This window comes from Pezoporus wallicus, unplaced genomic scaffold, assembly GCF_028554395.1.
Source record: "Pezoporus wallicus isolate ANWC-B61680 ecotype Strahan unplaced genomic scaffold, APGP_CSIRO_Pwel_v1 contig_12728, whole genome shotgun sequence".
NCBI lineage: Eukaryota > Metazoa > Chordata > Aves > Psittaciformes > Psittacidae > Pezoporus > Pezoporus wallicus.
In genome coordinates, this window is record NW_026641132.1 from 202,433 (window position 1) to 229,932 (window position 27,500).

Sequence of the window (27,500 nt, forward strand, 5' to 3'; positions counted from 1 at the left end):
TGGACCCGGTTCCTGAAGTCCCTGATGGCTGCTATTCCCAAACTGCCTGAATGACCTGTCCCCAGGGGTGTGCAGTGGGAGTTTGGGAATGGAACAAAGCCTCTACTTGGGCTGTTGGATGGGGCAAGTGCTTCTTGAGGATGAGCGTACAGTTGACTTTCCTCCCCATCAGATCTGTATTTTCCCATAGCAGGTACTCTCCCTTTCTTTCCTGCAAGACAAGCAGGATGGTTTGGGTTTGCTTTCAAACAGTGTGGTTTAATTAACATGAAGGGCCCTTTTTTGGTGTTGCTTTTTATCTGCAGAGATATCAGCGTGCTTAGGGAGAGGGAGCCAAGAGTGGGCAGAAGCAGCTGTGCTGGGGATGCAAGGAAGCAGCCGTGTGTGACAGCTTGCAGGGGACAGGAGCATCTGGAGTGATGGGAACCACAGAGGTTCCTTTTGTTGGGTTTGGTGGGAGCTGGGAGAAGCCAGCCCTTCCCCTCTCCCTCCTAGGAAACACAACAAAGTGCTGGTGTCCTGCCTCACCTGGCAGTCTGGCTGCTGGTCCATGTTTGTAACCCACATTTGAGGACGGAGGTGCAAACCATGGTCATTTCCCACTGTGGAGAAGCGCTTCCAGAGTGGGATATGCTCCTGGAGCAGCAGTGAAGGTCCCTCTCATGGCAGCTGGGAGGACTGACAGCTCTGCCGATCCCCTGCCTGACTCCAGAGATGCTAAGGAGCTGCTGTTGATGCTGACGGGAGCAGCATATGCTCCTTGTTGTTAAATTGAAGCTGTCCTTCCGTAAGGAAATGGGGTTTTTATTGTTGGCTGCTTTGGTTGCTTTATTTCTTCCTTCTGAGGGAATTTTATGATACTTCCTCCCCACAAAAATGCTCTGCTGAGTGGGGAAGGAGGTGAAAGTGGCTGTTGGCAGGAAAAGCATCCCCTCCCTCTTTTTGGCACATGGTGGCAAAGTCGTTTGGTAGCAGATCCCACCCCTCCAGCATGGGCTCCTCTCCCCTCCGTCAGAATCTTTCCCCAGCCCAGGGCTGGCACATCTGGGAAGAAGCATTTTGGGGGGAAGTGGGTGTTCCTGAGATGCTCCGGGAACGTTTTGTCCATCTGTGCATCTGAGCTGTCAGTGCAGGAGAAGGACGAGCGAGGGAAAGCAATCATCCTGGAGCAGAGACTGCTCCTGCAGGAGCAGGGGAGGTATCGTACGCAGCCAGAATATCCTAATGCTTTTCCCCTCTGTCTCTGGGAGGCCTTCTCAGGGTAATTAAATACATTTGTATGGAAAAATATAAATCCCAGCCAGCCCCAAACCACCATTTCTCTCTTTCTGCTTGTTCCAGACATGGCAGGGAAGGCTCTGCCTGGACTTTGCAAGAAGCAAACGTCTCCAGCAAGTTGAGAAACCTTCCCCAAGCCCTGCGCACCTCTGGCAGAAGGCCACCTCCACCAGCCATCCCCCACTCATTCATGCACCATATGCGCTTAAATCTCTTGCTGAGTCCTTTCTCCCTCTCTTCCTGACAGGGAAGGATAATCCTTATGCATTTATTCCTGGCAGCAGTACCGGGGATCTGAAGGAGAAATGAACTGCTGGGCTGTTCTCTGCAGTGGTGCCTCAGCCTCCCTGGGCCCCGAGCTCAGCACAGGGCTCTCCAGGAGCACAACACTCCCACCTGGTGATGGAGGTGGAGCCGCATGGGTGGAAGAGCTCCAGGGTGTCTCCTTCCATCTGTCTCAAGGCTGAGTTTACTCTGTTTTCCCCATGGCTCTTTGCAAGGGGGTTTTGGAGATGCCCTGTGTCTGGAAGACCTCTCCTCTGGGCAGGTGAAGCATCCTGGTACCCAGGTACCAGATGAGGCAGTGTGGTAACTTGGGGGGTGTGTGTTTAATGACCTTGGCTTCATCATGCAGGTCCCTTCGGCACAGGAGTTAGTACCTGTGGGCACAGGGTCTTCCTGCAATGCCACCCACCGCTTGCCAGCACTGCAGGATCTTCTGGCCCTTCTGTAGTGTGTGGTCCAGCCAAAGGGACTCTTATTGGGAGAGGGCACCTCCTCCACTTGGAGAAGGGTTGGCTTTTGGATGCTGTAGGAGCCAGGGCTATGGCTAATGATGGCATCTTGCATCCCTTCAGCATTGCTGTGCTGTCTTTCATTTGGGAAGAGCAGGAGGCTCGTGGGCAGCTACTGCTGGGAGTGGGGAGGGAGAGAGTGTGGAGCCGTCAAGACTCATCTCTCATCCTGCTTCTCTCCTATAAAGGTCACAGTCCCAGCCTAGCTCTTGTGGCAGACCTTTAAGAAACCTATTTTGTCCGTGTCTGGGAACCCTGACCTATCTTCCTTTGCCATTTCCCACAGCTCCCAGGGATAGCTGTCATGGGCTGAACCTGCTGCAGTCAGGTGTGCTGCCTGTAGCCCCTGCCTGCATCCTTGCCTCTAGCATCCCTCCTATAATAACGGCACAGTGTTACACCACAGAGAGTGGAGTTTAATTCTCTACTGTATTTCAGCTATAATTAGATTTGTATTTTTTCTTTTAACGAGCTGCTTTTAATGAGCCTCCACTTACTGGCAAACTTTCATTTCCTGATACGCCGTCAACCCCTCTTGTCTGAAATCACTTATAACACACCGACCGCTTCGCAGGATTTTTGTGGGTTTCAGAACAGCGTAGCCAAGATTCTGACATAGTCTTTTTTTTTTTACCCAAATATTTCCCCCAAGGGAAGCAGAGGATTTGACAGATCCCTTTTGGTGGCTCTGTCGTTGGAGTTCTGTCATGTGCGAGCAAGGCTGTGTGATGGGGATGCTTTAGGACACTAAGCAAGAGCAGGCAAATGCCTGGAAGCGCTGCTTCTGCGCTGGGGCTAATGCTGAGGCCTGCTTTGGAGCCTGTGGTTTCAGCCCTGGCTTCCCAAAGAGCTCTTGTTCCCTTTGCACATCACTGTGATTTGGGCCACCTGAGAAACAGCCATGAAGGAGAAGAGAAGGGAGCTTAGGGGCTTGGTTGTAGCCTTTGATGTGCTGCGGTGGTGTGGCTCTTTGTGGGCAGGAAGGGACGGATCCCTGCGGAGATGGGGAAGTTTAATCCCTTTCCAGATTGTGGATGGTCCAAGCTGGCTGTTTACTGGCCATCCCCACACATGGCTGGAGTAACCTCGAGGTTAAGACCCAGAGGTGGGTATGCTGATGCCAGGCTGTCCTGCCTGTGCCAGAACCCGCTCCCCAGTCTGGCTGGCAGTGGTGATGTGGTTTTGGCTGTATCTTCTTCTCTGTGCTGCTGCTTTTTCCTGCATGGAAAAAGATGTCCACGTATGGGGAGGTGGGACACGACAGAGACCAGCATGGGGGTGCTTCATCCTTTAAAACACATTTCATTTAAGGGGTGTGAGTTTTCTCAGCCAAGCCAGTAGACCTATCTGGTGCTTAAGTGTTCTCTTGGGCCGCATCCCACATCCCTAGTGTTGTCAGCAGGAGCAGAGATGATCTGAAGGAGGAATAGATACACAGCTTCTTCTTGAACCACCAGGCACTGCTGTCTCCGGTAGCACGGTGCCTTTCTCACCTCTGGTGCAAGCTGATTGCGCTCAGTCCCAGCTGCATTTTCTCCTAGTACAAGGCTTGATTTCCCCCTCCTTCCTTCACCAGGGACTGCTTTTGACTGCAGGGAAAACAACCCACAGAGCTTTGGAGATTGGGAAGCGAGCAGTGAGAAAACCAGAGGCGGTTTTGAGAGCCGCTGCCTCTCCTGTGCCTGTGCTGCCCCGCAGCTGCCGTGCGCAGCCTGCGCGCTCCCTCCTCGCACCGAGCCACAAGGAGTCTCTCATTTCCTCTTAGGATGAGGCACCCCTTGGGTTGTGTTGTCCTAGCACAGGCAGACACATGGAGGTGAAGGGGTGTATGTTTGCATGCAGCTGCTGCACCTCAGAGCGCAAATACCATGAAATGTGGAGCTGTGGCAGTGCGGTGAAGACAGTGAGAAAGCAGAAGAGCCAACAAAACAAGCTCCTCAACACTGCTGTCTTTGAGGGTGGGTCACCTGGGTAATGTCCATCCACACCTACTGGGCTTTATCTAGTTAAAGCCTGGACTTGGTGGTTTCTGCTGAGGACAGCATGTTCTGTATGAAGGGAGGAGAGGAATGAGTCTTATTCCGCCTGATGCCTGGAAGGTGGCTCATGCTGCAGCTCTTCCTGTACCTGTTGGGGCAGCCAGAGTTGCACGGTGTGTTCATGGCTCTGGGCATTTGCAGCCTGAGTTCTTGTGCTGTCTAGCCTTGACGACCCATGTCTGAGCGCTGTGCTCTCTCTGCAGGAGCTCCTGTAGCTGTTGCTTGCCCTCTTGAGCACTTTGCATCTCTCACCTTGGCCAGGAGGGCTGCCACGTGCCCTATCTGGCCAGCTCTGAGCAGGGATGCGAGGATTGATGGCGTTACTGCTGCTCTGCTGTAGTTCCTCGCTCATTTGGTTGCCCAGTGCAGCTGGTGCATAATTCATTTAATCAAGAGCAGTCATCCCAGGGCATCTCCTCCCAACTACAGCATCACAAGATAGAGCTGAAGGTGGAGAGCAGCTTTGCTCCGTGCTCCCTGTAGCACAATAGCAGCTCCAGGGGCAGGTAGCAGCAGGGAGCCAGGCCCGAGCTGTGGTTCCCTTAAAGGGTTTGCAGTAAAATCATCGCGCGCTCCCCAGGAGGCTGGTTCAAGGCAGGTCCTCATCCTCCATGCTGAAAAGGCACTGCCCCAGCAGCTCAGGGGCTGGTGGCCGGGGCAGGGAGCGCTGCGCCTGCGTGGCAGGGGCCATGGGGCAGCTCTCCTCCCTCTCCCCATCCCTCTGTGTCTCGCAGGAAGCCTCCTGCCATGGCGGTTTCTGCCTCGGCACCGCAGAGAGTCGCGTGTGGACGGGGCCGGCTGCGTTTCTCACTGTGACTCACCCTCCTCCTCCCCCTTCTCCTTCCACAGCAACAGTTGGAGGAAGAAGCAGCCAAACCACCAGAGCCTGAAAAACCCATCTCCCCGCCTCCTATCGAGTCCAAACATCGCAGCTTGGTGCAGATCATCTACGACGAGAACAGGGTGAGTCTGGAAACCTTGGAAGTACAAACATGCGACGGTGCCGTGTCAGCGGGCAGGGAACGGGGAGGTTGGTAAAGGGTAAATGGGGGATTCCCCTGGGCAAGAGCCCTGTGGGAAGTGGATAGATGGAGCCTGGTTGGGGATGGTGACAACAGAGGGCTGAGGAGCTCGCTCTGTTGTGTGGCTCGAGCACAAATGTCTTCTGAAGAACCTGCCTGGGGGGGTTTCCTGTAATCAGCTTTAGATTTGATGCATTCAGGAGATGCTTCAGAGCCCTGTCTGTTAAATAGCTGCTTCCACCCTCTCCTCTGGGAGTGAACCTGGTGGAAAGCTTCCTCAAAGCGTGGGGTTTGCTGTGGCAGGGTGAGCTGCATGAATGGAGAGGGGCATCCATGATGCTCTAATACTGCCAGGCCAGCTGCAAGGTCTCCTGGCTGCTCCTGAGCCCCCCCAGCTGGAGCAGAAAGGACATGGATGCATCCAGGGCTGGATTTGTGGATATTTGGTGCTGTAAACAGTGTTAGCAAAGGTCAGTCCAGCATCCCTGGCTCTGGATCTCTGCCTTGACCACTCATTTGTTGCATTCAGCCATTGCCTGTAATAGCAGCCTGAGGAGACAGGAATTTTGCTGTGTGCTTTGGAGCGATGGTAGGAAATTGGGCCTTTTAGTAGATAATCAAGCATATTCATTTTCATTTAGGTGTTGGATAAAAAGGATGATTTTGCATAAAAGGAAAACTACCAATCACTAATTGCTCTGAATTGTGAGGCCTGTGATTTCACTGGGAGCTGCAGAAATCCAGGTGCCCAGCTCCTAAAAAGAAAACAAAATTGCATACCCTGCGCTCCCCGGCAGTGCAATTTTCCTGGTTTTCCTTGTTCCATCTGCTTCTCTTCCTCAGCAATAGGAGACCCAATGCCAGCACGGTCTGTTGTGCGAGGGGGTAAAGAGGTTGATGAGTTTGAAGCAAGTGCTGGCTTTGCAGACAGTAGGCTTTGGGGGCAGTGATGGGTTCTCCCCATGCACCACCAAGTACCCGCTCCAGGGGTCCTGGGCTAGATGGCTTGTGCCTCCTGTGCAAGGGGTTGGGGTCAGAAAAAGGAGGTCTCAAGCATCTTTATTCATGTTCACTTGAGCCCTGTCCTGCTTGGACACTCTCGCGTACCTGGACCACATTACAAGGAGTTCTGCATTTCTCCTTGGAAGTGCCCTAATAGATGGGACCTGTCATGTGCAGTGCTCAGAGCTGGTGGCATCATTTGTCTCCATGTCTGATTTCATTCCGAGTTGTGCTGACCCTCAAAGCCAGCCTGGTAGCAGGACTTTGCTGTTAACCTTCGCAACAGGGTGCATTTGTTCCAGGTGGGTGCTCAGCAAGGGAAGGTCACATCTGACACCAAATGTTTGCATAATTTCCAGTCCGGCTCTGTGTTTGTGTCTGGATTCACCTGGGATGAGTGAATGATGGCTCTTCCCCTGCTCTTGTAAGGTCCCCTTGCGAGTAGCGTGTAAGCAAGCCTGGCTGTGGGTAGGGAACTCAAACCCAACAGCCCTTCCCTTCTGCTTGATAGAAACCCTAGCAGGCTTGGAGGGAAGTTCTTTCTCTGAAGAAGACATGGGCAACGAATGGGCAGTCAGCAGATCCTTGGGTGGCCACTTGTAATGGCTGAGGCTTGGTGGTGTAGGACCCTTTTAAGCACCCCAGCAGGGAGATGCCAAGTTGTGGGCTCTAAGGGGCAGGGTTTGCTGAGCCTTGCTGAGCCTTGCTGGCAGCACTGCCTTTGTTGTGGTTCCAGTAGCAAAGGCTGGATCCAGCATGCAATTGTCCTTCTAAGGGCCATCCCCAGGCTCAGCTTAGAGCCTCTCACCTCCCTTGGACACGTTTGGGATGCCTTTTGGTGGTGACTGCTCTCCCCCTTGGGGCCAGGAGGAGGAAAGCTGGCAGAGGAAAAGATGAGGGAGCAGTGTCAGGATCATGGGTGGAAAAGAGTGGCTGGTGCTTGGACATCAGACTGCTTTGGGTGGGTTTGGTGGCAGCAGGTGCTTGAGGTGTACCCAGCCATCTGTCAGACACAGGGAGAGCCCCAGGCATGCTTGTGCTGACCTGCGGCTTTGCTGCAGCTTAACAATTGCCAGGTGAGTTGGTAGGAGCGAAGGGCCTTGAGCCAGACAGAGACACATTGATCTAGAGTGGGGAAGGTCCCTGAGCCAAATTTAAAGCCTTTTGGCCTCTTCTGTGCTGTGGCAGAGCAGCGAAGTTGGATGCCTCAAGGCCTGCTTGCAGGAAAATCGGCTATGATGGCTCCAGCCTGCACACAGAGGGAAGAGCATCCTGATTTACTCGCCTCGCTCAGCTTGTGGCTTGCTTGAAGGAGGCAGCATGGTAAGAGATGCAAATGGAAAGTGGATATTCAGGCCTCGGGAAGGAGCACCGCAGAAGAGCTGGCAGAGCCTGAGGTGATCTCTGAAGAGCACTGCTGTGGAAGGGGCAGGCAGCCAGCCCTTGTGGCAGTCCCGGAGCAGGTGGGAGGTGGTGATGCACTTCATGGAGGGGCTGTCGCCTGGCTCTGTTTGAATTCCTCATGAACCACGGGTCTGTGCTTCCCCGAGCACGCGGGTGCTGCCGTGCCCGTTCCCACCGCTCCTGCCAGGCTGTGCCGGAGCCGCACACTGTGTGCAGTTATACCCCGAACAAAGGAGACGCCAAAAACAGGCCCTGGGAGAGGAGAGGTAACGTGAGGACAGAGCAGCTCGGAACGCCGGAAAATCGAGTTAGCCAGCCATTCTGTGACCTACTTTCCTTTGGGATAACGGTGGCTGTGCAGGGGTGAATGGCTTCTAATTTTAGCTTATGGCTCATTGGGAAGGAAGTCTATACATTCCTCTCACCGCTGTGCTGCGGAGGGATGAGGGGTTGGGATGCGGGTTGGTGCCGGCCTGGATCCCATTTTCTCCTAGGTTCAGATTCACTGATGCTAAGTGCCCATCATGCTGCTTTTCCCTCTTGTGACCTACTTAATGCCTACAATGCGAAAAGTTGCTTGGCGTTGGAGAGGATAATTGTGGAAAACGTGACCTGTAATCCCCTCCTGCTACACTGCTGGACAAGTAATTGATTTCTGGGAGAAGAAAGTTGCCTGTACAGATTGTGCTGGGGAAGAGCAGAGAGAACCTGCAGTGAAATCCTGCACTGTGAGGCTGGATTGGATTGGAACCTGCACTGGAGCCTTGGATTATAGTGAGGCAGTTGATACGCAAGATCCAGGTGCCTTCTGCCCTGGGTATGTGCTGACCAGAGCTGTTTTGTCTGGTCTCCAAAGGTAAGCTGTGCACCCCCAAAAAAGTACCTTTTGGGAGATGTTTGTAATATAACACATAAAAACACACATACATGTGTCCAAGCCAGGATTTCAACTGTGAGTGCAAACTGTGCTGTTTCTGACAGCATGTATGAGAGTGGAAGTTAACATTTTTGGTACTATCCGTAGACTAAACTGTGAAAAAAACAGTGGGTAGCATTTTCAGAAGCATCCCAGTCCTATTTTCAAAAGTGCTTTTAGTCCTTCAAGAGACAGAACGATGTTTGAAAACAGTGGCGGGTGCTGCAGTTGCGGAGATCAGTCAGACAGGAGCTGAGAGGACCGCTTTGGATGCAGGATGGGTTCATCCCCTCTGGATGCTGGCATGGTGATGCAGAGCTACCTGGGGAGATGGGGTTGTGATGGACGTCTTGCATGCTCTAAAGACTGACAGTGATGCAGGCACAGGGGATCTAAATGAAACCATGTGAGAGACCTGTAGCATCTCTGCTGTGGGGAGAAGCTGATCCCTGCTGGCTCAGGCACCTCTGAGGAGGTATCTGTGTGGCTCAGCTTCTGTGCAGGCTTTAATTTGCCCCTCTGGGATGTGTTATTGTGTCGAGAGAATTCAGGTTTCTTCCACCTCAGCTCCCCATAACCAGGGCAGATTATCTGTGTATATTTTTAGCTGTGGCTTTATTCCCCAGGGCCGTTCTGGGATTCCTTACATCCGTCCTCTCTTGAACTTGATTGAGCATACCTGGGCTTGAAGGTGGTTTTGTGCTTAAAATGGAAATTTCCAGGTCTCTTGCTAAGTACGGGGAGGAGGGCAGCATTCCTGTTGCTCCGAATCCCTTTCCATGCCTTTCCTGGGATGCTGGGCTGGCTGGCCTCTCCTTGTCAGCGTGTCCTGGAGGAAGCTGCCCTGCGGCATCCTTGGCTGTGCCAGCAGCCCACCTTGACTCGGCTGGGTGAATTCTCCTCCAAGTCCTCCGTGTGCCCAAAGCCACCATCAGGTGCCATGTACATGTGCATGCAGACACTCTGGTGCCTTCTCTCTGACCACTGTGACGACGTGGAGCCTGCATGTACCATCTTCAGCTCCAGATCCGGGTGATTGAAGGCTCTCTGCAGACCTGCTGTGCATCAGAGCCAGGCAGGATTCCCACTCAGAGACCAGGAGATGAAAAGCAGCCTTCATCCTTGTGTCAGACCTGTCCCTGCGAACAAGAGCACGTCAGCCTTCCTCTGAAACACTGAGCTCATTTATAGGAGCGGGATAAGGTCACGTCAGGACACGGTGTGACTTCACCCTCCACCATCATTCCAGGGAGGGCACGCGGTGTGCTGTGACCCACCGCAGCGTGACGAGGGCTGCTCCGGGTCCCCCTGCATCACCCCTGCATGCTTACAGCCACGCCAGCCCATCCCTGCTGTGCTGTCAGCCCTCTGTAAAACTGGGTTTGATGCAGTGCAGGCAGTGGAAGCCGGCAGCAGCGTCTGTCTCGCTCTTGGGATTGAGTTGGTGGAAATCAATAAGATTAAATTTTAATTCGTTTTCTGTCTCGGTGCTTGTTCCTTCAAAAGGGCACAGCTATCTATCTCCAACCTCGGCATTATGCTGGAAAATTGGAATTCAAAGGGTTGTTTTGAACTTTTTCCACCCCCTGCTGCTGTTGTGTCTGTGCGGAGCGTGTTCCCAGCTATCCGTTTTACCCTCCTCGCATACCTTCATAAAGCATTGATGCCCCATCCATAAATAAGGGAATAAATAAATGAACACTTTTACCATTGCAAAGTATAATCTAGCCGTTAACTACTGAAAGGCACTGAGCGTGACTCAGATCCCATGGGGGTTTAATGTCTATATAACTCTGATTTTCTATGAACTCCTGATTTACATTAGAAAGGGAAGAATCAGGCCTGCACCGTCAGCACAGAGCTGGTGCAGTAAATAAAGCCTTATCAGTGGAAGTGCTTTTGAGCTTTAAGTGTGCATAGATTTTTTCTCATACCCTATTTTATGTGGTAGTTGGGGTGGGGGCACTTTGTATTTGGCTGCCGAAAGGGCCTTCTTCATTGTGCTTTTGTTTCTAGTAACTTCTGGGGTTGCCTTGTCATGACTTGGTGATGCAAAATGGGCTTTTGAGTAGTCTTAGAGGAGCACTGGATGATGGTCCTGATGTCTGGTTTTGAGGTCTGCTTCAGGATCTGGTGTTCCCAGTAGGTGCATTGACTTAGAAGCATTGTCCATGATGAGCCCAGACCAGATAATACCATCTCCTGCATTTTCACGTCCTGGAAATAGAGATGAGAAGTGCAGAGAACCCAAATCTGTGGGAGGAGGAAGGTAGACCCTGGGGTGCAGATCTGGCTCCTTGGGTTGGTGAGCAGAGCTTTGCCATAACTGCTCCAAAGCTGAGACTTTGATTTCTAAAAGCCTTCTGTGCAATGCTAACCCTTCGTTTGCAATGGTGAAATCTTAAGGCACAGGTTGGGTTGGAAGGGACCTTAAAGCTCATCCAGCTCCAACCCCTGCCATGGGCAGGGACACCTTCCACTAGAGCAGCTTGCTCCAAGCTGCTGTGTTCAACCTGGCCTTGAACACTGCCAGGGATGGGGCAGCCACAGCTTCTCTGAGCAAGCCTCTGACCAGTGTCTGCTGATGCTCAGGGACACTTGGGTTCCAGGAGAACCCAGGGCAGAGCACGTATCCTTGGGCTCCCACAGCTGGGTTGGGAGTGCCGGTGGTGGCCATCCCTGCCGGCTGTGGGAGCTGGGGAGGGAAGAGCATTGCTTTCCATTCCCACGGCACTGGGACTTGTCCCACCTGCTTTGTGGGCAAGGCAGCAAATTGCTGGGTGGTTTGGCTCTTGGAGAGAGGATGCCGAGGTTTAAAGGGGAAAGAATTAGTACCTGTGCTTGTAGGAACGAAAACCTTTCCCCATGGAACCAGCACAGCCAGGTGGTGTGGTTTGGTCCCAGCAGATCTTGGCGCAGAGGCAGGGGCTTTGCATCCCCTCAGACTGTTTGCTTTATGCCTTGGGTAGAAAGGTGTCTCGCCTGAGGGCTTCCATGATTTCTGCTGACTTCAGCCATGTTCCTCCTGGGGTTTAGCTGCCTCTTTGCCACGCCATCCCTGCAGTGCCTCTCCCTGGAACATCAAGCTGCCGGGACAGGAATTTTCCCAGGGCCAAAGGGAAGGGCTGTCGAAGGGCTTTGCTTATCTCCATGCCTGCTCCCAAATAGAAACCTTTCCACTCCCCAACGCTGCTGCCTACGGGCTGCTATAAATAACCCCAGGAGCACGGTTCAGCTGCAGCAGCTTTGTGCTGCATGGAGCCATGGCTGGAGTCAGGCCAAGAAAATGCCGCCTCCTAATTTCGGATCCGCTTTCTCAAAATAACTCTCGTGTTTCCTCCTCTTCCATTTTTAAACTTGGCTTTAAGAGGAGCCCACGCAAAATCCCAGCCTCTCCCTCCTCTGGTTTCGGATGCTCCCGCTGCCTCGTGGGGTCAGCTCGTCATCCCCGCGGGAGCTCACATGGCCGGGAAGTTGCTTCCCCCTCCCGATCCTATTTTAAGTTGCTTCAAAGGAAAAACAAGGGGCTGGAGTTTGCTTTGGAAGCCAAATGCTTTTTAGGCGAGAATGGAGGTTTTCCTAGTCTGCAGGGAGGCTTTTGTTGTTGGTGAAGATCTCCTTAGCTGCAAGCCTGTTGGAGGAGCATGAGATGGGGTAAGAGCGTGGTCTGCCTGCCCGTGCCCCTGCCCATGGGGACGGAGGTTCTTTAGGGGTAGCTGCTGCTGCCTGGCCTACCTGTGGGTCTGCGTTTGCACCCGTGTGCCCTGCAGGGACACGGATCAGTGTTTGCGTTCCAGCCTCACCTCTTAAGAGACATCAGTCCCGCTGGAGATGCACGCAGAGGACTGGTATGTGAGGAAGTGCCCAGGGTTTGCTCCTGCTGGAGCCAGACCCAGAGCCACTCCACTAGAGCAGAGTGACTCTGATGTAAATGGGAACAAAATTCAGCCCCAGGGCTTCACTCCCTCTGCAAACGCTGCTGTTCCCAGGGCTGTAGCAGTATTCCAGGACTCTGTGGAATCGGGAAGAGGGGTCAGTAGCTGCTTGCTCTGGAGCTGCACAGGGATTATAGAACTGCTGGGGTTCTTCATGCATCTCACCAGAAGTAATGGCTTAGGTTTGCTTCCCCGTGCATTTATTCCTGTTAAATAACAGGGATTGCAGGAATGGGTGGGGTTACTCAGCACATGTAGGATGAACCCTTTGTGTTCCTTCTGCAGGGTCAATCACCAGTTGTACTTCTAATGAAATCAATATTGGAACCAGGTCCTAGGTGTTCCTTTGGCAAGGAAAGGATTGAACGGGGCAGCCAGTGGTCTTCAGCGAAGGTCCTGAGGCTGCCCTTGCACCTGAACAGTTTGAGGTTTGCCTGATTTCTCTAGCCAGGCTTCTGGCTAGCAGGGTCCCCAAGGTCCCCTCTGTCTGTCCATCCTTCGGGATGAGCCCCGGCCTGATGGGAACCTTCTGCTGGGTGTTGATGTGTCCTTCCCAGTTCAGCCACCAGCTCTCACCTCGGTCTGAGTGGCCTTTCAGACAGCCCATTACAGTCCTGCTCTGATCTGATAAATGCAGCAGGGAGCATCGACAATTACAGTGGGTGTCAAGTGTTAATTGGGCAGCTTTCAAGATAGAGGCATTTCTTTGTGTACGTACAAAGATATGACGTGCTCGGAATAGCTTCTCCTCCCGATCTTCCATTCCGGAAGACGGGTGTATTACAGTCGGTTAATGCAAGACAAATTGTCATTCTTCTTGATTCACCACATGTTCTGCCTGTGGTGATTTGCCTCCGGGTTGTCTCATTAAGTTGTCTAAACATGGCAAATGCAGCAGCTGAACATACTCAGCTTCTTCTTGAGTTAATCGCATTGTACACACGCTCCTGCAGCAGCCGCGGTTCCAGGCTGCGCCATCCAGCGCTGCCAGAGCATCCTTCACAGGGCTGGTACCCAGGAGAGCAGGCCTATGGTGGGACCTGCTCCTACCCACAATTACGCTGACTGCAATTAAATGGTTTGCTGATTGGTTTTGTCCCAGGTATGTATCACAAAAGATTTGGGTAAGCCAATACTTCCCCTTCACCAGCGAGCAGTGGTGGTTGGCCCCGTCGCCCTCTTGGCAGCAAATGCAGAGTATTTTGTAGCAGTTTTAATGATCCCCTTGAAAAATCTTACCCCTGGTTTTTATTAAGACTTTCAGATGCCACAGTGCTGATGTTCTCCAAGCTCAGCAGGTTTTACAGCTCGTGGAAACCAAACTATTAAGCTCTGGCTGGGAGTTCTCCATGTGATGAGTATTTCCAAGGGGCAAGACCCTGGGCAGACATGGCTTGTTCCTGCTAATGGAATCAGGTGCACAGCAGCAGAAATGTCTAATGCTGCAGAGTGAGCCAGGCCAGGCTGTGTTTGGTGGGGTTTGATTTCCCCATCATCAGTGGGAGAATGCTTGCGGGGACGCAGACCTGGGTGCTGCATTAGCTGGGACTTGGCAATCCTGGTGGAGGATATCCTCTTCATGGAAGGGATCTTGAGTGGAAGAGGCAGGTGCTCTATAGCAGATGGGGTGTTTCATGAGCTGGGCTGGTTCGTGGTGGTGTTCAGGCCACGTGTGGCACTAAAGCTATGTGAGTGCTGTGGTTTGCAGACAGGTCCTGGTGCTGGGATCACTTTGCTTCCTCTGTGGGTCAGGTCCCTTCTTCCCCTTACGTGTCATGCAACCACAGAGGACACTTAATGTGGTGTTGTGACATAGAGGTGGTTTTGTGGGGGTGTTTGCTGGCCATGTGAGCCCCTGAAGCAGAGGGAGAGCAGTGGGAGCCAGACCCTTGGAGCTGGAATCCCTTCCCTGCCCTGGGGGGCTTCACCCAGGCTTTGCCAAAGCCCCCAGAGCTCAGCCCTCCAGGGCTCTGGTGCTGACGGGGTTAAAATGATGACTGTGCTTCCAAAAAGGGGTTTCCCCCCCTCCCTTTAAATCCCGGGGAAGCCCAGCTCTGCCCACTGCTCCTTCACCCCTGTTTTAGGCAGCTGTGGATTTTCTCACCTCCCTGCCCCAAAATAGCTAAAATCGCCTATTCTATTGAACAAACACCTCCGAAAATCCATCTCCTCAGCCCTGCTGCTAGCAGGTATTTGCCTGTATCAGCTCAGCCCTGTGGCTCATCATGATCTGGGTGTATCAGACCTGTCAGTAACCCCCCCGCTAAAGCCTGGCTTTTTAAGGAAGTGCTGTTTACTGAAAATGTCATCTTTTATTTAGGCTCCTGCTGCAGCCAACCCATGTCTTCTTTTCAGGCCTGTTTAATTAGTAACGGCAGCACAGCCCCTGACACATGTTCCTTGGTGGTGTTTTTTACCTCTAATAGGCATTAGGTAGCTTGGCTGGGGGTGGGAGGGAGCAGAGAAGGGGAGGGACAAGATGAGGAGCCAAGGGCAGCTCAAATCTAACATCACATGCTTGTGAAGTAATGAATCCTAGAAAGGGCATCTCTGCCTGCGCGCTGGCTCGTCCTCCCTCCTCCTTGATGGGCAGCCATACAGAGGTGATGGGTTCAGTCATCCCCCTTGCACCCAATGGGGCTGGGGATTCGGGTCGCTCCGCAGGCAGAGCTCAGATGTGGTAAAGTCAGGATAACTCAAGTGCCAGAGCCCTTTGCCTGTGGGGCTTTCCTGCAGGTCCAGAGGCTGATCTGAACCTTTCCGTTCACTTCCAGGGTGGGATTTGTGGCTGCTCTGTGGAGGTTTGGGAAGGGGTTTTAGCACAGGGGAAGGGCTGGAGCAGGGGCTGTGACTGTAACTGATGGCAGAAATAACTTGGTTTTCTCTCTCCCCTTTCTCCCTGCAGAAGAAGGCAGAGGCTGCCCACCGGATCCTGGAAGGACTGGGCCCTCAGGTGGAGCTGGTGAGTGTTACCTCTCAATGCGGGCTTTCAGAGGTCCCTGGGTGGCCAGCACAGCACCCTGTGTGTGTGTCTGAGCTGTCAGAGGAAGCTGCTGCTGCCCCGGACCTCTCACTGTCACAGCACCAAGGCAGGAAGCAAAGACGAGTACTGAAACACAGGCAGAGACACACAGCCCTCTTTGGAGGGCCTTAACCCTTAGGTAATCCTCATGTGCTGCGGCAGAGCTGGGTGATGGAAGGGGCTCCATCACAGTTTGCATCCACTTGGGATGCTGTTAGCTTCATTGGCTTCATCTCTCCTCTGTCCCACCCCACTGCAGACAGAGGAGGGTGCTCTGTAAGCACTGTGCTTACAGTGACGTGCAGGTACTGGGATTCACACACATCCTATTCCTGTCTCCCTCATGCACAGGACAGCTGGGAAGAACAACTTCTAATAAATTGCCCATTAGGGGCTGCCTCCTCATCCGGCAAAATCCAGCTGTAAAGGAAGCGATTGAGTGCTGGAGGGGTGCCTGAAAACAGCCCCTGAGGGGCTGAGTCCTGAAGAAGGGTGCCTGGAGAAGGTGCATCCGCAGTGATGCTGCTGGAAGGATCCAAGGGGGACAGACGTATCTCTTGCATTGCTCCAGCCGTGGGGTGTGAGGTGGGAGTGAACACAGTCTTGGGCAGCTGTAATTTACCTTGCCTTGTGGAGGTGGTACTAATTGCTGTCTTCCCTGGGTGTGTAAGGGAGAGGTCACAAGGGAATTAGTGCTCACTGCTACGTGTCGAAGCCCACTTCCTTGTTTGGGGAGGTAGTGCTCATTACTCTTGCTTTGAGTCACCGGGGTCAAACCCTTTGCTCTCTTTCTGCTCTGAGGATTGGCAGTGCCTGGGGTTGGTGCTTCCTCATCAAAATATGTTACATTTCCTTTTCCTTCCTCCCCCTCCTTTTTGGCCTTCATTTCTCCCTTTTTTAGGTCGTTGATGCTTTGTCCCTGGGTGCTGACACTGCACAGGGGGCAGCTGTAGCAGCACCCAGTGCACACTTCTCCTCTCTTGCCTTGCCTTACTCTCAGAGGGCAGGGGAAACCTCTGCTGAGAACACCCTGCAAAACCCCGGTTGGGTTCTGTGTGTGCCTTGCAGAATGTCTCATCTGGCTGCCCAGAGACACTTCCTATGGCCCAGCCCCCCCCGTTATGTTGGCCAAAACAGCACCCAGGACCTGCCAACGGCCTCTGCGAGGCAGGATGAATAGTCAGATCTGAGTTGGAAAGGAAGCAGCTTTGCATGCTCTGCCCGATGTGCACCCCTGTCCATCAGCCTCAGCACAGACACATCTGAGGCATCTCTTACAGGGAGGTTGAGCAGCCTGGTGCTAATCCTGTGCAAAACCTCTGCAAGCAGCAGTGGTGGCTGTCAGCAGAGTGCAGGGTCTTGCGTTGCTGTGGGCTCTGGTTGTTGGGAGCTCTGGGTGTTGCTTTGCAGCTGCAGTGCTGTGGTGGATACACTTGAGCTCAGTAGCGGGGCAGCTTCCAGGGGCTGATGGTGTGAGACAAGAAGTCACGGTGGAGATGGGTTTAGTCATGGCAGAGAGAGGCCAGAGGTTACCACAGCGCTGGCAAACCATGGCTGCAAGCAGGGTGAGGTGGTGCTGCTGGCAGGATGGAGCCGTGGCTGCATCCCCTCCTTGTGCTGCTGTTACTGAGGGCTGTGGTGGGGCTCTGCCTTCTGCCCTGCTGGCAGCAGGTTGTGCCAGGGAGGTTGTGTTTGCATGAAGAAAGAAATCCTATCACCTGAGGACATTGATGGGCTTGTTGAGGCTCCCTGTAGCATTACCTGGAAGAAAGGGTTCTGAAAGTAGTCCAGTGTAGGGTAAAATAGGGATTTACCCAGGTGTTTTGTGTCTGTGTTGTGGGTTTCCCATGAAGTTGGAAGCTGCTGGGAGATGGCTCTGGTGGGAAACTCTAATTCCTGACTTTGGCCTTTTAAACAGCTCCCCCTGAGCTTTCAGGCTTACAGCCTCTTCACTGAAACTGGTGTCCCTGGGTTGTACATCTCAAGGTAGCAGCAACTGTTTATTGATGATTCCTGGCTTCTCTCTGCTTTGACCTTACAAGATCTGGCCCTGCACCTTTTATCTTAGAGGTGTCACTCAGGTCTCATCCTCTTCAGAGGATCCTCAGTTTTGTCCTTGAATCCCTTTACCCATCTCTCCTTGCTGGTGCCCCTCCATCCTGTCTGCTGGGCTCTTCCCCCTGTCCCTGTGGTGGGAATCACCACCTGCCCTGGCATCCCTGGGAAGCAGGGATCCAATTCAGGTCCTGGGAAGCTGGGACTCTCCTCTAGATCGGGAGAAGGTTGTGATTTAATAAACCAGGACTGCTCATTTCATCCCTGTGGTGTGGTGGTACCATTTTAAGTGACCCCATATTTTCCCCAGGGAGAGGTGCCAGTGAGATGTGTAGTCTAAACACTGCAGTGGCCGGAAAGCAGTTGAGACCGTTCAGTTTTAAAGAGCTTTCAGTAAATCCAAGGTGGTTTTCAGTAACAGCTTTGCATTGCAATTACATTTTTCTTGTATGTCATCCCCCAGAGAAATACATTTCGTGTCCCTTACCCTGGAGAAACACTGAGAATGTTTTGAACATCACCTTACCCATCTGACCTGTCAGCTTTGCTCCTGCTTACTCACTGAGGCAGATGTCATTCTGAGCAGGTTGGGGATGGCTCTGAGAGAAGGTGCTGTTTCTCAGTCCCTGCCCTGTTGAGAATAAAGATTCTCTTAACTCTTTAATCTGCGAGGTTATGTTCTCTATGGGGTAGGTAGAACTTGTCTCCTGGGTTTGCTCCGCTGCGTGGGCTGAGTTACAGTGCTCCAGTTGTGCAGACAGAGATCTTTGTGAGATGCTGGTGTCCCATGGATCTTGGATTTGAATCCCAGTTTCTTATTTGTGAATACTTGTGCATTTCTTTTAAAGTACTGTGTTCCAGTGCTTGTCTGTTAACACTTAGGTTTGATAGCTAAGAATTTAGGTGCTTCTATACATCATAGATCAGTAGTAGTGGAAAAGAATGTGGTGAGCTGAGTGGCATCAAGGCATCCGTGATGTCCACATATGCATCTTCTAACCCAGGCATTTGCTCCACCACCTTCTGCCAGGAGAAGGTCTCTGTGGCTCACCACACACCAGGTTCTTTGCTGTGATTTTTATGAGCACAGAGGGAAGAGGCACTGTTTGTTACTCATCAGCATTTCCAGCTCCTGCACTCCTCTTCCAAGAAGCACTCACTGGTCAAGGCCACCCAGTGATTCCTCCGGTCAAGCCTTTCCAGGGTGATGACTCTGGATGTGATGCTCCAAACCCACAGCTTGATTTCATCTCTCTGTGGCGCAGACCTGCTACGTGATGAGACAGATGTCTGTGTTCCTCTGAGCCTTCCAAGCATGAAGCGCACAGCCAGCTCCGAGCCTGGAGTCGGACTGGCAGATCTAAGAGGATTTGTGATAGAAATGCCCCTGAGGAACACAACGCACTGAGGTCTCCTTCTGGAGAACTGACCTGTCCCTCTCATCTGCCCTGGCTCTGCCATCACGGGGTAGCTGCCTGTCTCCTTGTTGGTGTCCCCTGGCACATTCAGCCCACTGTCCCCTGTCAGGGCAGCAGATGCCCAAGCAGTCCTCCTGGGTTGCAGCAGTTCATCTCGCATCTGTCTGCCTGGGCTCCTCTGCGTGCCTTTTCCACATGGGGATTACATGTGCTTTCCCAGCAATGAGGGACATGTCCAAGGACAGCCAGGAAAAGAGGCTGATGAAGCTGCTCGTGTCAAGATGCAGTGGTGATGGGCTGCAGAGTAGGGAGAGCTACACCCAGTCTCCTTCCTGTTCCAGCAGGGAAAGGTGAGGCAGGATCTGTTTTTACAGGGCAGTTATAGAGACAAGCTGGCTGTGTGGAAAAACAAGTTCCTCTGCCAAGCACCTGTGATGGTGATGGGGAGATGCTGTGGAGGAGGTGAGAATTACACCTTCTTCAAACTGGAGGAGAACGGGACCCACCTGTGTTTGCAGGTCCTGTCCTCTCCAGTGCTGCTCACTTGGCTGTGCAGATGTTCAGCAGCTGTTTTCTCTTTTCCTGTGTTTATTCTGAGATGAAATTGAGTGGACCTCAAGCCTCAGCTGTATGACCACAGTAGGAAGGTGAGCTGGTTTGTATGTAGCTGTGGCCAGGATGCTGCCTTCTGCCAGGACCTGGCCATCACACATCCCCCTTAGGGGGTGGATTGTTCACAGCTTGTTTGGTGGAGGTTTGTGGATGAACTGCCTGAAGACTTGGGCTATGTTCCTATGGTTGGACAGGAGCTGTGCTCATTGGGTGCCCAGTTGATGATGGTTGGGCCAGGGCAAGTTTTTTGTTAGCACAGCCTTGGGCATGTTCACACCAGCTTAGCTGATGACTAGAATAGCAGTGAAAGGCTTAATCCTGTGCACCCTGTCAGCCTGCTTATACAGACATAACTGGTGGCAGCTCCTGGAGCATGGCCTGAGCTCTTAATCACTATGGGTGGGATTGAGCATGGTTTCTGTGGCATCTCCCCCTTCCAGAGGTGGGACTCTGTACATTGGCATGTTCCCTGAAGGTGCATCACCCTGTGGATGGGATGGGAGTTATAGCAGGGGCAGTGACCAGGGATGGATCCAGCTCTTCTGACTCCCCATAGAAGGCCCTGTCACATCCCCACTAAGGGTGAGGGGTGCAGAGAAGCCGTGTGATTGGTGCTGGCATCTTGTGTTGGAGACAGTCGTGGCCACTGAGCTCTCCAAAGGGCAAACCATGGGTCCTTCTGGAGCCCATTGCCCCTCTTGAGGGACAGACAGGAGCATCACTCTCTGCATAGGTGCTGGGGGACAGCAGCGACATGCCTGGGGACCAGCCTGCCCCTGGCATTGCTGGAAACCGCAGTGATGAGCACTTGTCCTGCCTGCAGTTCCTCACTCTGGCTCCCCGGGAGAGCTCAGGCAGGCTTTTGCCGTGTAGATATAACAACTTGCAGCACACAGGCTGCCTCTCCCCGCTCCCCGAGCCCCCCTTTCCCCTCGCCTCCCCCGTGCCGTATGTTCCGAAGCGCACTGCGTTTCCCAGCCCATGGATGGCAGGCACGTACTCGGCCGCGCCGCTTTTATCTGGACCACGTCGCACAGTGCTTGTTGTGAGCCGGCTCACTGGAGTGCTGCCGGCCCTCCCCCGGGATGAGCCAGGATGAGCTGGGATGCACCAGGACCAGCGCGGCGCTGCCGGGAGCCAGCACCCTCCAGTACAGCCGGGAGCAGGGATGTGGGGCACAGGGATGGGCGCCTGGGCTGGCGTGGCTCAGGGATACAGGGACCTGCACCGATGCTGATGGGTTTAAGTTTCTAAATGTCAGACTGTATCATTTATGCCTTCATTTTTCTTCTTTATTTCAGCCATTGTACAACCAGCCTTCAGACACCAGGCAATACCATGAAAACATTAAAATGTAAGTACTTGGCAATAAAGGCTATTTTAAATGTCAGGTTGGGCATTAGGCTGGAGCGGGAGGGATGCTAGCTCGTTCCCAGACCCCGATTAAAGCTGCTGAGGAATTGCAAGCGTCCCTTTAGAGCTGGTGTTTTACTGCTCTGGGTGCCTGAAGCAGAAACCTGCTGTAGGAGCAGCTCCAGGAGCCCAGCAGTTGGGAGCTGTAGCTTCAAATGGATGCTGAAGGTGCTGTTTGATGCTCTCAGCTGGGGTGGATGCAGGTCCTGGACCATCCTTTTGGTGTTTTCCCAGAGAGCACTCACCTTGGGTGCTTTATGCTGTGGTTTGTGCATACTGAAGTATAAATCAGCTGCTGGTGTGTGTGTGTCTGTGTGTTTGCATGCAGGAAAGATGAGGTAAAATGAAAAGTTGCAATTATGGTTAGATTTTCATGAAACACCTCTTGAATGTCTAATAACAACTGGTTGTGTCAAAGATACTCACCGAGACTCAGCAATCATCTGATTTGACTTATCACCTCAATACACTATTTAATCATCAACCTGCACTGAATAACACAGTGACTTCCTGAGCACAGAAGAAATACATCAGATAATGAGAGTAGCGGTAATTGTGATTATTGTTGGAAATCTAAATAGTCAAACCAGATCTTGAAACTTCTATCTGCCTTTGAATGAACCAATGATTGCTCTGAGCTGCTTGCAGTGTGTCTGTTTTGGTCCAGGCTTGGTCAGCTGGCGATTATCATCTTCAATAACCTGTTAATAGTCTTTTACTCTTCACTGGTGTGTTAATTGATGCCAGGGGATCATAGGGAAAGAGTTAATGTACTTCTGCACTGTTGCGGGGGAGCGTGGTAGGTGCTGCTGGGGTTTAGGTGCTCTGCATCCCCATCAGGGCTGTGGGGAGGAGGGTTTGGTGATGTGACCCTGCTGCTCGCTGCCCGCTCGGTTCCTGCTCCACCCAGAGCTTCCTGTGTCGTCCAGGCAATGCACTCGCTGTGAAGCATTCAGACCCCACAATCACCCCAAACCTTCCAGTTCCTTCAGGGCTCCTTAGTGGATCCCTGAGCACTCGTACTGCTGGTGCTGGGCATTCCCCATTTAGGAACCCCAAATAGGAGGCTTCTGTTGGGGGTACTCAGTGCTTTCCTGGATGCTGTGTGTTAAAGCAAGGTGCTGCTAATGCCATGCGCTTCTGGGGCAGGGCAGCATCATCTCCTGGGGGTTGATGGGGAGGGCAAGCAGACAGAGAAATTGGTGGGAAATGATGGCTTTTCCTGCAGCTGGAAATCCCAGTAGCTTTTTCCTTCCAGGTGTTTCCTTCTGTTGCTGATGCATTTACTCCAGTCTTTTGAGTTTGGCAGATGTTGCCACAAGTTTTGGGCAAGGACACCCAGTAGATGACAGTTCTGCTACTGGGAGAGGCAGTGATGCCTGGCAGTGGGTCTGTGCTCCCTGCAGCTTGCAGCTCCGTGCCCTTGGAAGTCTGTTTTGTTGTCAGTTCAGGGTATTGATGGCTGATAAACCACCTCATACAGCACCATGGGCTGGCCCAAGGATGTGCTCTCCACATTGCTGGTTGTAGGTCACCCCTGGCACTGATGGTGTGCGGCAGTTACTGTCTCTTAGAGTCCCTGACCCCCTTCTTCTCTTGAAGGGCTCTACGGCCATCATAAGTCAGGCACTGAAGGTGGCAGTTTCAAGCCAATTGCTGGTTTTGCCCTTGAAAGAATGAGTTAAAAGTAGATCCAGGCTTCACCCACTCCCATTCCCCTGCCAATATTTGTGGGTTTGTGATCACATTTTCCTGTGATTTAAATTATTTCCTGTTCTTGGTTGCTGCCTGAAAGATGGGCACAAACAAGAGGGAACTGACTGCACAGGTCAGGAGGGAAACCCCATCAAACCAGCTTCCCATGCCATCAGAGAAGGTACTCCTCTTCATCGCTTCCTTTGTAGGCATCTGTAGGGTTATCCTAACCCTGGACAGCAGGCAGCCCTCCCATGCAGCTGTAGTTGGTGGCAATAGACCAGGAGAGGTTGGAGCGGGCAGGTTTGGGGTTAATGTTCACTGTGATTAATGCTGCAAAAAAAATGGGAAGGAAACCACATGTTTTAATGAAAAGCCTCCGTCTCCTCCTCGCAATTAGCTGCCTTCAGCTGGTTATTGATGCCAGCAGAGTGCCTGTATGGATCTAGGTCAGCAAAAGGCCCTCGAGCGATCTGGGCTCCAGATGTTTGCTGCTTTGGACCATGGGCCTCTCTTGGAGGTCCTGGGGTCTGAACTGCAGTGTGCTGCTTGTTGATGGATGTGCAGAGAAATCGGTGTGTCCTGTTCTCTGTGGTGTTCCTGCTGCACATAAAAGGATGTTTGGATGCTTGGGAGGAAGACACAAAATCAAGATTTCCAAGCAAATAACTCAGGGATGTTGAGCAAGAGGAGAAGATGTTAAACTTCAGTGTTTTGACCAAGTCATGCTTGGATGTTTGTGACCTACAACTGCTCTGTGGGCTGCATTTGAAGATACTTTCTGTTCTCTCCTTGTTCATAATACGTTTGTGCCTTTCTGCTCTAGAAGAGCAGCTTCTGCTCTATAGCCTGAAGGTAGCTATTTCAGCAGGAGATGGAGTGAACCCTTGCAGTGCTGGGAGGCATCAGCCAGATGCATTAGAGCAGCAGGACAACTGCCAGGACACCACAGGTTGTATTTGTAGTTGGATGCAGGTTGTTCTGAACAATTTCATCCTATGCAGGTTTAGCCATGGTGAGAAAGCCTTTTGGCAGGTGGCTGGAAAATCATCCAGGTCATGATTCTGCCCACAAAACCTCACTGTATTTAGTGCTGAACAGCCACTGCTCCCACGTGAAGCTGGTTTGCAGCCTCGTACCTGGGCACAGGGGGATGGCCAGGCTGTCGCCTTTCACAAAGACCTTTTTTCTTCTTTCAAAGCACTTCCTGGGGTGGATTTCTTTCCTCAGCTGGGTGTGAGTGTCAGTGGGAAGGCATTTGAATATCACAAAGCCAGAATTCCTCGATTTCTCTCCAGCGATGCTCTCCGCCTTGCAACACTAGTTTAATTCTTCCTGCTTGTTTGCTTTGCTTTTCAGCTGGGATGAGTCACTTATGCTAACAGAGCTGACTGGGGAGTTACGGGGAGAGTTTCTACTCCCACTAAAACGCTGCCTCTCTCTTATTTTCATGGAGGTTTATGGCCTGTCTCCTATTCAGTACAGTTAAAATTAATTTCATGCCCCAGTTCATTCCAGTGTTTGCAGCTTCAAAAGCTTTTAAGTCCTATTTAGCTGCCTCGCTGTGCTCTGTTACTGTCTGCTTGGGTCCCTTTGGTTCACCTGTGAGTGCAGGCTGTAAGCTAACATGGTTAATTTTGTATGCTACATCTGCCGCTTGAGCTCCGGCACCTCTGAGTGGTGTGTTCCAAAGACTTGACCTAGCTTTGATGGAAGCATGGCCCTTCTGTTTGAAATACCTGCTTTGTTGGAGAGAAAGGCTCTGCCACTCAATCCTCAAGAAAGAAGAGAGCAAGACAGCGTTTAGTGCCCTCATTTTCATAGGGATGGGACGAGCTTTGCCTCCATAGCTAGCTTGGATCTTCCTTTTGGCTTTACAATGGACTGAGAAGTTCCTTCAAGCCCCAGACACAGCTGGAGGCCACTTGAATGATTCTGCATCAGCCGAGGAAGTTGCAAAGACCCTTTGTTGAAGCACAGCAGCAAATGCAGAGGATGCTTGTGCACCACTTAAGCACCAGTGCATCTGCTCTGGGTCTCTTATTTCAGTGGTTTGCCAGCTGGATGTACAAGGATGAAAGCGGCTCTTCTGCCCTGCTGTGGCAGTGATTTTACGTGTTCTCCAGGCTGCTGGCACCAGAGATATGAACCTCCTTTCCTCGCAGTGTTTGAGAAATGACAAGATGTTGTTCACATGAGCAGGATCAATTACCTGCTGCCTACCTGTCTGTTCTCCAAGGGGGCCTTCATCTCTCCAGCAGGAGATTCCTACTCGGTCAGCCATGAAAAGCAGCCCGGTAGGACTCTCCTCCCCCCTTTGCTGAAGCAGTCATCTTGAAATCACAGTCTGTGGGGTTTGTGTTTGAAAGCGAAATGTGAGCTTCTGAGCCTTGACAAAGCGCAGGGAAGGAAAACTGAAAGCCCAGGGTAAGTACGTGCAAGGTGCTGCTCACAGGGGTTGCTTTAAAGCTTTCCTTCCAGAGCTGCTTGCTTTTACACTGAAATTCGGAGGTGTTGGGGTGAAACCAGGCTGCATCCCCTCGAGATGCTTTCGAGGGTGTTGGACAACCAGGGTCTGAGGGTACAGTGAAAACAGATCAAGAGCTTAGTGTGGTTTGTTTTCTGATGTGTCCACATCCAGCAGCAGCAAAGCCGTGTGCGCTGTTAACGTTGGCACATCTGGGTTGCTCTCTGCAGCTGATAGCTTTTGATTTGGGGGGTGGATAAGGAGACTTTGCAGAATAAAAGCCTGAAGTCGGGAATTTCAGAGGTTTAGGGGCTTCTGAATATCTTTTTCTTTTTAATATCCTCCCCGTTACCCTTCTCCCCAAAAAGCAGTGCAGCTCCCGCTTTCCAAATCACTTGTCACTCTGGAAAATTTAAGTGATCTTTTCATTACTGGCTGTTTAGGGGTTTTAGTAGCAATGTATTGCCTCTAAATTCATAGTTGAAGCCTGACATGTAGCACAAATGCTCTTCCAAACCCTGTCATTATTAATGCATTCTCTTTCGGGTCTTTTTATTAGTGCTTGTAGACATTTTCCTCATCAGAAATTCACCTAGCAGCTCCCCGCTCATCTCATTCAAGGTTTCTCATCTCTTTTATTCTCTGTTGGCATGCACTAGGGCAGAAGTATTACCTTGTGATGAATTACTAAATGATGGAGACACACACTGCAACCTTCTGCTGCCTTCTCTTGCCAGTAAAAAGCCAAGTACTGTTGTTTGGGTGGGCTATCTTGCAGCACTTGGGTTTGCAGTGTCAGCTTGGGCTTCGAGGGAAGACAAAGGTGGCTCACCAGGTGCTTCTGTGCTTGGACTTGTTTTGGTCCTAACCTCATAGTGCTAAAGGGGATGGGCATTTATTTCCAATCTCATGTTAAGGACTGTGGAACTGCTGCCCAAGGGACTCACTTGAGCAGCTCAGGAGGAACATCTTCCCAAGGAGGTGGCACCATGGGGACTTGGATGGGCTGTGCTGGGGGACTGGCCAGGGCAGGCTCTGGTACCAAAGCGCCCATGTTTGCTGAGACATCTCCTCCTTGGAGCATGTCACTGGCCTCAGCGTGTGAGCCACCAGGTGAATTAACAATGCAAATTAGTTATATGAATTATTATTAATGAGTTATAGTGATGGCTTTGAGTGCATTTTGGACCTGCAGAGGACATGATCTGAGAAGCTGGGAGACCTCCAATGGCTTCTTTTTCTTTGAGTGTTGTTTCTGGGCATAAACACAGCCCGCCTGACTGCACATCCAGAGTTACAGCCCTCTGCCACTCAGCTCTCACAGGCACTAATGGTTCTGGGGGTTTAGTCCATCCCAGCGCAGGTCTCTGGGGTAAATCAGCTAAAGATCTGCTTTGCTGTTCATCCCCAGAAAGCGTTTCTGACTATTGCAGGGAAACTGCTCCAAACAGCCGGCTTTCCTGGAATGTGCCCTGCCCTGGGGTTAATAGGTTGCAGTGTATTACCAGCTGGAGCTGTGTGCTCCGGCCATTCCAGAGCAAGCAGATGAATGAGCGTGATGACCCGTGAGCAGCGTGACCTGCTCCCTGCCCTCTCTGCAGGGCGTCTTGCAGCTAAGAGATGGGATGGCATCAGTGACTGCCCTGAGCTGTGGCTTGGGATCCTGACATCAGGAGTGGGCATACTGGGGGAGACACAACGTTTCTGTACCCTCTCCATTGCCTCTTGTTTCACCTTGGAGCGTTCTCCTCGTGTCCCATGGTTTGCAGCTCTCCAGTCTCTCAGCAGTGCTTTGTTTGGCTGGAGTTGCAGGAGGCTCCTCTGTTTCCGACCCTCGCCTGCGTGATCAATCTTGCTGTACAATGGCTTTGCCAGCTGCTCGCTGCCTCCTTCCCCGCCGCTCTTCGCAGGCTTGATCCTACTTTGTTTGCACTGGCTGCCTGATGAAAGACGTTCCTGTGTAATGAAATACCCCTGATTAGTTCTGATCAAATAGCAAACTTCCTTTCATCTCGCCTTGCCCCGGCTGAAGGTCTCTGCAGGCAGGCTCAGCCAGGTGTGCATCGGCTCTTTGTACCCTTGGGAGTCTTATCCCAGGGCTCTGGCAGTGTCCACACGTGTGCACGCACTGCACCGACACGCATGCGTGCGCACACATCCTTTAGAGAGCACAGCCAAGTGGTTCGTGTGGACCCGAGCCAAGTAACTCAGAAGTCACAGTTGCGGCTTCTCCCCTTGACTGGCTCCATTGTGAAAGCCAAAACACAAACCCGACCTTGTGCCGAGCCGGTTGAGGTGGAAGCGGCTGCTCCCACGGGGCTCCCATTGCTTTGCTCCGAGTGGGAGATGTGTTTCCCCATGGCTCTGAGAACCACGCTCAGGTGTGGGGCTCACGAGTTTGGGTTGTGCAAGGTTGAAAAGCTCTTGC

At 52.2% G+C, this 27,500-nt stretch overlaps 1 protein-coding gene across 9 annotated transcripts in view; it reads left to right on the top strand.

The window, feature by feature from the left end:
- NCOR2 (nuclear receptor corepressor 2) overlaps nucleotides 1-27,500 on the top strand; it is a 160,423-nt gene that overhangs the window by 43,920 nt on the left and 89,003 nt on the right. For all 9 annotated transcript variants that reach the window (XM_057422080.1, XM_057422085.1, XM_057422086.1 and 6 more), the window contains exons 5-7: nucleotides 4,961-5,074; nucleotides 15,296-15,352; nucleotides 20,799-20,851. In XM_057422080.1, the coding sequence (XP_057278063.1) occupies nucleotides 4,961-5,074; nucleotides 15,296-15,352; nucleotides 20,799-20,851 (224 nt within the window). The remainder of the gene's footprint in view (nucleotides 1-4,960; nucleotides 5,075-15,295; nucleotides 15,353-20,798; nucleotides 20,852-27,500) is intronic.